At 48.4% G+C, this 12041-nt stretch overlaps 2 protein-coding genes across 2 annotated transcripts in view; both read right to left on the minus strand.

Annotated features, from left to right (window-relative positions):
- RAB8A (RAB8A, member RAS oncogene family) overlaps positions 1 to 141 on the minus strand; it is a 5256-nt gene extending 5115 nt beyond the window's left edge. Inside the window, exon 1 of the mRNA XM_026035231.1 lies at positions 18 to 141. Within this exon, the coding sequence (XP_025891016.1) occupies positions 18 to 141 (124 nt within the window). The remainder of the gene's footprint in view (positions 1 to 17) is intronic.
- A 916-nt stretch (positions 142 to 1057) lies between these two features.
- On the minus strand, positions 1058 to 8381 carry TPM4 (tropomyosin 4). Its single transcript, XM_026035189.1, has 9 exons — positions 7444 to 8381; positions 4946 to 5071; positions 3338 to 3471; positions 2914 to 3031; positions 2497 to 2567; positions 2328 to 2403; positions 1958 to 2020; positions 1795 to 1864; positions 1058 to 1249 (listed from the first exon to the last, which is right to left on the minus strand). Exons 1-9 carry the CDS (start codon positions 7555 to 7557, stop codon positions 1167 to 1169), a joined length of 855 nt encoding a protein of 284 aa, XP_025890974.1. The 5' UTR covers positions 7558 to 8381; the 3' UTR covers positions 1058 to 1166.
- Between the last annotated feature and the right edge of the window lie 3660 nt (positions 8382 to 12041).

Below are 12041 nucleotides of genomic sequence, written 5' to 3' on the forward strand. Positions count from 1 at the left end.
GGCGCGGCGCCGCGCACCGATGGTGGAGATGAAGGTGGCGTTGAAGGCGTCCTCGGAGAAGCGGAAGAGCGCGCACGTCTTGCCCACGCCCGAGTCGCCGATGAGCAGCAGCTTGAACAGGTAGTCGTAGGTCTTCGCCATGTTCCCGGCRCCGCCCCCCGGGCCCGCCCCCCGCGCCGCCTCACGGGCCGCGCGCGCTGCCCGTCAGCGCCCGCCGCGCGCCCCATTGGCCGAGCCGGGCGCCACGTCACCGAGCAGGAAAGGAAGGACGGGGCGGTACCTCGCTGGCCGCGCGGCGCTCGGCCGCTTCCGGCGGCGGTGCGAGGGGCTGTGACGTCACGGCCCGCAAGGGCTGCTGACGTCACGGCGCGCGGGGTGACGTCAGCGCGCAGCGAGCGGCTCGGGACGAGGCTGCTTTAACGGGAGAGGGGCCCGGGGCGCCCCGGCAGTGCGGGGGGGGTGCGCCCGTCGCCCGCCCGTTTCATACACAGCGCAGCTCGCTGAGCGCTTGGCCGGTGTCTGATGCAGACTCGCTTCTCTCGCCTCTGCCAGGCTTTCTGGAAAGAAAAACAAAACCCACATTTTTCTGCCCTTTTTCTTTAAATACAAACCCTATCTTTAGGAGAATCCCAGAGTTGCAACCTAGGGATTGGGGCCGGACAGTTATTTCAGGGTCTCTGCATGTGTCCCGCGTGCGGTGTGACAGACCCGCGCTGGGGTTTAACGTCTCATTTGGGGGAGTTCCCGCTATTCCATGAATGTTAAAGCAGGAGGAGTGGAGCCGCCTCGGAGCCGCACGGTGCCGGGGGCGCTAAGCCCAGGACCTCGGTCCGGTCCGGTCCCGGCTCCCCAGGAGCCGACGCTGACCCAGCTCCTCAGTGCCGACCAGGGCACGGCTGGGTCGTYGCTCCCGGCCTCGTCCTGCACTGCGGTCACGGCGGGCCTGGCCCCAGCACAAGCAGCTGAGTGTCCCCACAGCATCAACAGCCTGTTTTGTGTGGATGGGGAGGAAAAAAGCAGAAAGCCTCAAGCCAGATGTTTCTCATTTTTATTGAAAGCGTTTCCTACAGAGAAAAGTGAAGAATCGCAGCTGGAAGTTGCACAGAGGTGACAGGAATTAGAGGAAAGAAAAGCTCGACAAGTGCAGCGAGCCCCGGCCTGGCGCRTTACAGAGAGGTCATGTCATTGAGCGCGTGGTCCAGCTCCTCGCTGATCGCTTTGTACTTCAGCTTCTGAGCGTAGAGCTCATCTGCCGGCGCCCAGGCGAGTTTCAGCAAGAGGTGCAGAAAAGCAGCCCAGAAAAGGGGGCAGCAGAGGACGCAGAGAGTCAGAACGCAGCAAGTAAAGTAATTGGGAGAGAAATAAAAGAAGAAAACGGATGAGTAGCCAAACATCAGCGTGACAGCAAGAAAACACACAAGGTCAGAAGCTTCCCTTATGTCTCCCCCCAACTCTGGTATTTGTTCTTCAGTAATCAGATTAAATTCTTATGATTATGATTCTTTATAAATAGAAAAGCCCCTTTGGGTACACGCATTAGTGAGCTGGCTAGAGACCGGTTATTAGTAGCAACTTTCCAAAGGGGAGCGTCTTTCAAGAAAATTCCCTTGTCAGGAAGCACCAGGCTGGGCAGCAGTGCACTGTGCTCCTCAGTTGTCTCACACTGGTCTAACTAGAGACCTGATGAGTATTTTTGTGCTTTCCCAATAAAATGTGATACCCACTTCTGGAATGTTGCTTTCTGAATTGAAACTTAAGACCTATAAGATCAGGACCCCRAGAGCAATTTCATACCTTCCAGGTCATCAATGGACTTTTCTAGTTTTGCAACTGTTCTCTCTGCAAATTCAGCACGTGTTTCAGCCTAAAACAAAAGCAATTTAAAAAATTAAAAACACACAGAATAAATGGATGCTGTTAACAAAATGCTGTACGGTTCGGGGATGGATCATCTTACTTCTTTAAGCCTGTCAGTCAGAAGCTTGATTTCTTCTTCATATTTATCTTCTTTTTCTGAGTACTGTGAAAACAATAAACAGATTCTGTAAGGGAAGTTGTGGTAGCAGTAATGTTTATGAAAAAAACCAAACTATTAATAACCACTTTTTCATTTATGCTGGCTGCAAACACCCTTCCCATACGTTCCTCCTCTTTGCCAAGACTTCTCAAGATGATTCATTTACTGTCATTTTAAGGCTGAGGCTGACACAACATTATCAATAGCTGCTGTTACACAAGCAAAGGAACTTCTTTTTTTTTTTTTTTTGGAATTTTAATGACATGTTTTGGCTTCCCCCACCATCCCTCAGCTGACGGAGAGAACCAACCTTTTCAGATTGGGCTTCCAGGGACTTCAGGTTGTTAGTGACGTTCTTTAATTCCTCTTCCAGGTCACTACATTTACTACAGGGGATAAAAAAGGTACAGATTAYCACCACCATCCCTGTCCAGCTTTGCTGTACTCTAAACTAGGCCCAGGTATGTGAAACTACTCACACTTCTGACACCTCCGCACGCTCTTCAGCTCTTTCCAGTTCACCCTCTAAAATAACTAGTTTACGGGCAACCTGGAAAGAGAAAATAGCTGCATCGAGCCAGCTGGTAACTGCCTCAAAGCACCACGAGGGACTACGACCTCCTGCTTCCCCACTGCTCACGTAAACTAGAATAAAACAAACAGCGCTGAACACACAAGGCAGAGACTTTCCCTCAAAGCGAGTAGACTTTGCAGCATCCTTAGCATTACGCATTACAGACACTGCTGTAGTCACTGTCAGAACTGCAGTTTTTGGCAATAAGCCAAAGTCAAGCTATCATGTGGCAGAAAGTAGACAAAGAAGAACTGAACGGTAACAAAGTTGTTTGTAGTCCTCATACATGCATCATCATTTCCTCATGAGGGCTTCATTTTACCTCTTCGTACTTGCGGTCGGCTTCTTCAGCGATGTGTTTAGCCTCCTTCAGTTGCATCTCCTGAATCTCCATTTTTTCCTCATCTTTCATTGCTCTGTTCTCAATAACCTTCATTCCTCTGCAGAAATCAAAGCAAGCATCTTTAACACAGAAGCTTTTTATCACTTTATCTCAAAGGCCCTAAGTGGATTTCACTGTTGGTAACTAAAAAGCRACCCCGTAGTGACCAATCCAAACAATCACGCTCTGCGAGGCTACCAGAATTGTGTTTTAAACTAGTTAAAAAGGCAGCTCTAGTTCTGAGTCACTGACCYGCAGTACATATTTGCACATGTAGACACTGAATTAACAGGGAAATGTTTGATTTACATTCACCTTTATTTCTTGCCAACCCTGTCCCCACACCCAGAGAAGGGAAGCAAACCTCTCGCTCTCATCGGCTGCTTTTTCAGCCTCCTCCAGTTTCTGYAGGGCTGTAGCCAGTCGCTCCTGGGCACGATCCAGCTCCTCTTCCACGAGCTGGATACGTCTGTTCAGAGCTGCCACCTCACCTTCAGCCTGCAAGAAATAATCATTGGAACTGAGTTCGTAYAGGAGACCATTCCCGCCAACAAAAATCCCTATTAATCGATTTCCTGGAAATTGCACGTTTCCTTGCCATACGCAAGGAAACTCGAGGAAACTTTCTCCTCTAGGCTCCTTGTTGGCTTAAACTGAAGCATTTCAGGAATTTGAAGGTACAGAGTATGTGCTTCTTATTTCTGTTTTAATGATACTTTTTAATCACCCCTGCCATACCACCAGAAATTAAATATTGATTCAAAAAGGTGAAGTATYTTCAGATCACTTTGAAATTCTACAGATAGCTCTAACCTTGTAAAATTAAAAACTGAAGTGTTTCCATAATGGCTTATTCACCAAAAAATCCACAATTGCTTTTTATGCTCTTGGTTCTATTACAGCTTGCAGTAATACGCTATCACAGCGCACTGTTGGAATTAAAGCCATTTCATTATCCATTACRGGCTCCTTAGCTGGTAAATGCTATGTAATCTGTACAGTCAGCTGGGCAGAGGGTATGGTCAGCTCCAGTACGGGACAGCCAGGTGTCCAGTGAGACAAATAAGGCAAAACTAGGTAGGTTGTTAGAATAAATCTTTTTTTTCATTGTTTTCTGTGGCACTTAAGTAGTACCTTGTGCCTAATTCCTACATACTGAGGTCTGTTTATATACTATTGAATGAACTGAGCAGTAACAGGAAAAACTGTTACTGTTTAAAGCAGACTAGATAAAAATGGAGAGGTTGCTGGGCGCCAAACTTGAGTACCAACAATAGGAACAATTAGTCTCCATATATATCGTGTTCATTAGGATATGGGTCCTTTAATCACTCACTATTTCAGAAAACGAAACTAAAAATCAGTGTTACTTATAAGCACTTACGTATTCCAGTTTGGGTAGACCCACACGCTGGACAGGTGAGCAAACTGGCAGCTTAAAGAAGGGCTTTTTGCTTTAAGACACGCTTTTGGGGCTATGGATCCTCGCACTGCAGGCCCTGCATCTTCCTCCTTGCGGCGTCCAGCAGCGCGGCCATGGGCTCGGCAGCGGCTGCACGTGGCGCACGCCACCCCGCACCTTTCAAGGGACCCATGACGTCAGGCCGCTGGAGGTGGGCTGATGACATCACCACCATGGAGCYGGACGCCCCAGGACCCTCCTGCTCCCCTCCTTTTACTCCTCCTTTCTTTTCCTGAACCCAAGAGGATGCCGACAAGSGCATCCCGCGCCAGGGTGGCTCCACGCAGCTGCCTCAGACCCCCTCTCTGCGCCACAGAAGAGTTTGTTCCTGCTCCAGCTGCTGTCCCCACTGCGCGGTGCCGGTGCCCGAGCCCCAAGCTCACTTTGGCACAGACACAGCCTCGAACCCCAATACAGATTTTACAATCCCTGCCGAGAGCCCTGCAGGGCAGAGACTCAGTGATTCCCTCTCACACAGACTCGTTACACACTGCCACGAGCTGCACGTACATCAGTCGCCTTCTTTTCGGCCTGCTCCAGTTTTTCCTGGGCGTCTTTGAGAGCCTCCGAGTACTTGTCCAGTTCATCTTCAGTTCCTTTCAACTTCTTCTGCAGGGCAACCAGTTCATCCTCTACCTTTCAAGAGAAAAAGACAGTATTTGGACACATTTGGACACATCTGCTGACAGATGAGCATGGCTAAAATCTCACTTTACTATTGGTTTTAATCTGATTTAACCAAAAACAGATAAAAGGTCTGATAAAAGATCAAAGTTCAAAGAGGGCAAGTGGCCGGAGCACGGCTGGTAGCATGTGCCAGGGAAGATCATTAAAAACGTCTCATCCTTAGGGTAATACTCCCTGACTCTGCACACACAGAACCTGGTTTAATACATGACTTGCTAAAACTCCTTTTTCATCTCATTTCTCTTTGGACTCCACAACATCCTGTAGCAGCTCATTCTACAATGAAATCAAAAAAAGGTTTTAAAATTATATCCTTTTTGCTTGTTTTAGCCTGGTAACCTGGTAAGTTAGTAGGAAACTCTTCAATTCCTGTATTGTTGGGAAAAACAAGAACAGCGGTCGTTCCCTCATCACCTCTTCCCTGTCATTCCCACCACTTCTAAGCAGGCGTAAGCCTCCAAAGGCAGCTGCCTGCTGCAGATGCTGCTGGGAGAGGCTGGCTGGCCTGGATGACCTCCAGAGCCTCTTCCAACCCCAACTATTCTGTGTTTCTAATTGTGGTCCAGCAAGGTTTGCTCCATCCTACCACGAAGGGCACACGCCACCATACCATATAAATCCATATCGTCTGCTATAGAAAGGTACTATTTATATCCTGGTGGRAGCCTGTTTAATGACAAAGTGTCTCCTGCTCCCTGAAGAATTTGCATTATCAGGAGGCAAATGGCTGATAAGGGGTGTGCCTGCGAGCCCATCTGCTCCGCYGCTTCATTTGCAACACAAAACAGTTCGGGCTGTACAGAAGCTGATTTAAGCCTTTAGTTTTCCCTTTATGTAAGTGTAGGCTATCAAAACAGTTCACTTAAAATAGGTTGTGCTTTGCTGCATTTAATTTCTTCATTCTAGCTTCTAAGAGAGCTTTAACAACCGTTTTGGTAGCATGCTATTCTTGAATGCTGCTCGGCTGCTCCACTTCCCTGGGTAACCACACAGTGTGACAGAACTGAACACGCTTACTTAGATGCTTTAATAGGGGGACAGTAAGCAGGAGGAAGGAGGCGACGCTTCCTTTGTGCGTGACACTAAAATCACTACTTGAGTACTGTGCTTACATTAAAAAAGTTGAAAAGCTGGAGACAATTCAAAAAAGAGGAATAAAAGCAAAGATTTTCTTTCTCTTTTTCACTTCTTTTTGTGAGCTACCCTAATGTAGGTAACCCCTAAATAAAAAAAGTGTGTCATTTGTTCTACATTTGTTCCTCTGTGTCATTTGTTCTACTAGGCCATAGAGAATCACACTGGATAACTCAATGCAGTGGAAGGTTAAGCATTTAATCACCATTAACTTCACCGTGTAACAAACTGCTGTGGCTGTTATGTCACTGAGCGCAGAAAGATGAGCTAGGGACAGCGTCCGGTGCAAACCCTGCGSCTGTCCACACGATGGTATTGTACCTGGAGACGAGCACAGGTAGTAAAAGCTCTCCGTAATAAAGTAGGAAACAAGAAGAGTTGCTTATCTTGGGGTAAAACAGGAAGACAACAGCAGCTGAGCTGTTCAGAAACTTTTCTTCCTTGCTGTTTTAGCTACACGGATGGCCATTTACTTACACCACGCAAGGATCTTAAATTGAACAGGAAGCAGTATTTGGAGAAATGAATATTAAGAGTACGTAAGAGCAGTCTGGAAGACGTAACAGAAGCTACAGCATATTCACAAAACAGTATACAGTACATATACAAAGTATTCAAATATGAAATACATACCTAGAATTAAAAATAAAGAAAAGCAGAAAAAYATGTAAATTTTATCAGGATAAGTCAGTTAAAATAAGATCTTTCATATCCAGATATTTGTGATTATTCCAGACATGAAGTATGACAATGTACCCAACCTCAGGTCAAGGTGGCAGCTCTAACACTGGCACTGCACATACCAGGGCTGGGCCTAAGTTCAAGAGGCTCTGTAATTTTTCAGATGTACCTGAGGTTTCWGGAATTATTAACACATCTATAGGCATGGCAGCCTTGATTTTGAATCCATGATGTCATTTTTTTCCATGCAATTACAAGCACAAGGTAATTCATGCAATTACATAAGTGGATAGCGCTGATTTTTCAAGGCCTCAAATGGTGGAGAAAATCAGTTAATAATCTTGGTTGTACAGGTGTAACATCATAAAAAGTCAAAAGCTTCAAAAGARGATGGATGGAAAACATGTTCAAGTTATTCTTTCTGAATCACCAATTTAGAATATTACGTTACACTTGTTTTCACATCATATATACAATTGCTTTTTCTTTTTTTTAATTCTACTTGCCTGTTTGCATTTGTCCTCGGCTGCCTTCTTGTCCGTTTCCGCCTGCTCTGCTCTATCAATCGCGTTCTCCTTGTCCAACTTCAACATCTGCATCTTTTTCTTGATGGCTTCCATTTTCGCTCGAGGATGGGCTGTGCCTGTCGCGCAACTGCAAGAAGTAGCCTGAGCTTTTAAATGTCTTTTTTTTAAAAAGACTTGGGCAGAGAAAGGAGTTGTGCCCAGCCAAGTCCCACGGCAAATACGCTCAAGAGGTTGTAGAGCGTTTTAAACAGAGGCCCCAGATTTGCTGGCCTCCTCTCTTATCTTTCATGTGCCGCCTTTGTAAGGAATGAGCTGGAACAGACTCACCAGAGGAAGCTTCACCACTCCATCATCTCCTTATTTGGCTCCTGTTTTCTTAAAGAGAAAACTGTTTCCATTTTTAAGCTTCTGACAGAAGCTAAAGTGTTGACATATGAACACATGCTCAAAAGAAAGCTTATTAGCACCCCTCAGTGTTTGCAGAGCAATTAAACAGCCCAAGGAATCTAAGCAGATAGGGCCAGCTTCTTATGAAACAGCRTAACAGCAACGAAAGAAAGGATTCTTTTAGATTATTCCAAAATAAATCCCCACATTAGGCAAGGCTGTATGCAAGAGGTAGCTAAATTTGCATTATAAAAGCRTTCAGTGTACGGCATGAGACTACAAAATTATTGCTGTGAAAATATGCATTTGAGACTTGTGTTAAGGAAATAACCATAATACAAGAGGGCAGATTTGGATTGGGAGTTCAAGCTCCAAGGTCCTTCTGGTGCATTTGAGTGCCTCTGAAAATTAGCTTACTAAATACGTAGAGAATTGAACATCACTGCYGAAGCTGTGGCCTGATGAGCACTGTTAAGTCATCACTGAGCTGTATRAAGGTGCCGCCTCYTCCTCGTCCTCCTCTTGTTCTGGATGGTGCAAAGAGACCTGCTCTGCAGTTAGGACCTTCCCAAATCTGCAACATCTTTCCACCACACGGACGCAAACAAGAAAAACAGAAAAAAAAAACCCACAGGGATTTGGCCCTGTTCTGAACTGTTTTCTGCCCCTTTCTGAAGTGTTTTCTGCCCCTTTCTGGCTCCCTCCCCAGGCGCAGCCTCGCAARAAGCGATTCCTCCCTCAGCGCGCCAAGATGGCGGCCGAGCAGCGCCCTGGGGGGCGGTGTTCTGGCGGTGCCAAGATGGCGGCCCGCGCTTGGACTACAGCTCCCAGAAGGCTGCGCGCGGGCAGCGAAGGGGCGTGGCCATCTCGGTCCGGGGGCGTGGCCTCAGCTCCAGCGTCTCCTGCTGGGCTGTCTTTTTTCCCGTTTTCTGTCTTTCTTTCGCCCTTTGTTTCGTTTTGTTTTGTTTTGCTTGTCTGAGCGCTGGGATTCGAACAGTGAAAGACAAAGCAGCCGCATTAAAAGCTGCTGTTGGGCTGTGCTGCAGCTGCTCTTTGGAGATGGACAAGGCGCTCAATTAAGCATGGCAACGCCTGCAGAAAACGATGTTGAATCGTAATAAAACTCTAAGAAATAACGAACCATCCCAATGAGCACCACAGCATACATTGCCAGGGCAGCCCACGTTGCTCCTCGCAGCCTGGGGTCGACCTCACGCCATTTAGCTCTATCCTGGAGCGAGGCCCRTGGGGCCCGCGGGTTTTCTGCAGCTGAAGCTTTGGGACCCGGCACCTTGAGTGTGGGTTTCAAGCCGCTCTCAYGGCCTCGTCTTAATTCCCCCTTCCTTATGGGGGCAGAGGCGGCCGCTCTGTGCCTTGGGTTTGGGGCTGGAGCGCTGSCTGCCCAACTAGACTCCTTTTCTCTCGTCCTTCTGCATCCAGAAGATCCTTTTCTAATCCAGTCAGCAACATGACTCAGAGACACTCGCAGGAAGGCACGCCAGGGAACACGTCATCCCGCGCGGCCCTTAGCGCGGGGATGATCCCTTCCTCCCACCCCTTCATGAACTGAAGAGAAACGCCCCAAAATTCACCGTGCCCCTTTGGAACAACATGGAGGCCATTCCCCGGCTTGGGAAGGAGCGTGTGGCCAAGCCTCAGGGAGAAGAAAGGAGCCTCCAGGCCTCTCCTTTGGGAAGGTGCAATACGGGTTGTACAAGCACCGTGTCATCTTCTGCGAGGACTAGCAGCCTCGACCTGGGCTCCATCCTTTCTCCAGGCTGCCCGTATCCCCTTCGCTGGGAAAACCCTGGGAAAACGAGAAGGATCTGCCTTTAGAGCAGAGTGTGGCCCTTGCCATGGGGGTCCCCTCCTCGGAGACTTGGCCACTCGGGCCCTTTTTGGGACCTGCCGGCAGCTTTAGGCTCTCCCTCGCCGTTAGATGGCAATGCAGATCCACAGATCCTCCTCCTCCTSCAGCCGCTGCTTATTGATGGTGGAATGGCTGGTAAAGCCTCAGATCTCCCATTTCTGCCTACCTCACCTTTTAAGAGCAAGGCATCCTGAATTTCTTTTGCCCGTGAATCAATGGAGGGGCCGCCGTCTCCTCCGGAGGCCTCTGCAGCGTGAGCTGCCTCTCTCCGCCATCCTCCACGATGTGCACAGTTGATATTTTTCACTCTTTTGGCCATTAATTCATTTGTCTCTTGTTTCGCTGTTTCCACGAGGCATTTTGCTATCTTGCTTCTCAGCTTATTGCCCAAACTGGCAGCGAGTGAGTCATGGGCTGCCTCGGGCCAAGCCCCGGAGGCCCCCGGCTCCTTCCCAGGGTCATGAATCTCCCATCCGGGGAGTTATAAAGAACTGTGTCGACAAATAACTACCACTGCAGAATGCTTTCCCCTATATCCATTTTTCAGCTTTTCCGTTGTCTGCACTTGACTGGTTCATTTAACATGTGCGTTACTGGGTTTTATTTTTTCCTTCCCATGTCCCTTTCTACCAGAAAATGCCACCAACTCGCATCTAACTTCTGCTCGGAAAACTTGCGGGTGCTCAAACCAGGCAAGTTTGCGCCTTCGAGGCAGAATATCCACTGCTTTTTTTTGGAGCCCATTTTAGGTTCAGTCATKCAACCCAGCAGCTCCCAGTAATGCCACATTGATGCTGGGTGCCCAGATGGGGAAATTGTAGGTCCTTCCGCAGCGTGATTCTGACACTGCATCGGGATCTGCCTGGCTTGGTCGCTTCAGCAGCGCCAGTGGCCGAAATCCTCCATGGCACCGGGGAGAATGAAATCAGGGTCACTCTGGGGCCCCTTTTTGGTGGTATTTTTAACCTGGGGCTAAGTGGAGTGAAGCAGGGAGACCAGTTAGACTGGGAGCTCAGGACCCCGCTGGCAGCCAGATTGTCACTGTCTCCTGTCACTCACACCTCCCTATCTGCCACCACCGGCACCTCCCCGCTTCCCTGGATTTTAAACGGCCTAAACAATGAGGAATGTGCCCTTATCCCCAGGAGGAGAAGTGCTCCTCTTGCACTGAAAAGCTCCCTTTATTCCTTCTGCCCAATAAGTTAATAGCGTTTCTAAGCACTGCTGCTGATGTGAGCAGTGTGCTGGAGATAAGTTATATCAGGAGAAAGCGTTATCACTCGGGCTTACATGCTTTGTGCTTATCCATTGGACTTTTAAAAGCTGTTGCATTTAATTACCCGTTTTTCAAAGCGTTTATTAATCATTTATTAGCCTTTTGTCCATTCGCTGTAGATGTAACTCCACATATAAAGTGAGCCCGGTCATTATAGAGCCAAGCACGTCTCGGAGGGAGGGAAGTGCTGAGTGACAGAAAGGGCCCTTCTCATCCTGCTTATCTGCAAAGCAATTCCGCAGTTCCTCCGAGTGCTTCGGGAGGGAAAACACCGGCACGTCAGTCACCTGAGAGCCGGGGCACACTTGTGGGGTAGGGACTGTGTCTGCCAGGGGCACGTGGGCATGGGGCAGCGCGGCACAAGCCGAGTGGCAGCCCCTGCGTCCCGGGCAGGCGGAGGCCAGGCAAGGGCAGTCGCCTCTCATGTGTCATCCCTTGCTACCTGTCTGCTCCCAGCCATGAATTTCCCATGCTGGACAAACATCCCTGGAAAATCCCTCGCCTTCAGCATTATTGGCTGCAAGTCCTGGGATCAGAAAGTTTCAGGAGGCAAACAAGGAGCACCCTCGCCAGAAAGGTCTTCAAAACCCACCTGGATGCCACCCTGTGCCACATGCTCTAGGTGTGCCTGCTTGAACAGGAAGGTTGGACTAGATGATCTGTAGAGRTCCCTTCCAACCTTAAATATTCTGTGAAGGTCAGCGCTGGCAGGCTGGTTTCCCCAAAGATTCCTCCTGGGGACTCAGGCCAGCTTTTCCCAAGCTGCTCTAATTTCCCTTTGATCCGTACCAAGAAATGAAGGAACCTTTATCTCCTGCAGCATCCCCCTTGGCTTCTATCCTCCTCAGCAATAAGTAGCTTATCAAGCAGCAAATCAGAGCCACTGCAACCAAAAGGCTAAAAAAATAAGTGTCTTTATCTATTCTGGCATTACAGGGAAGTATTATAAGGCTTGGGATCATCTCACCCAACTTGAGGCATCTTAATGAAGCCCTTAATTTATGCAGGTGTTTCTCTTTTGCCCTAGTCAATAGGATAAGAGAA

Source organism: Nothoprocta perdicaria, unplaced genomic scaffold (genome assembly GCF_003342845.1).
Source record: "Nothoprocta perdicaria isolate Ctin4 unplaced genomic scaffold, notPer1 scaffold_157, whole genome shotgun sequence".
NCBI classification, from domain to species: domain Eukaryota; kingdom Metazoa; phylum Chordata; class Aves; order Tinamiformes; family Tinamidae; genus Nothoprocta; species Nothoprocta perdicaria.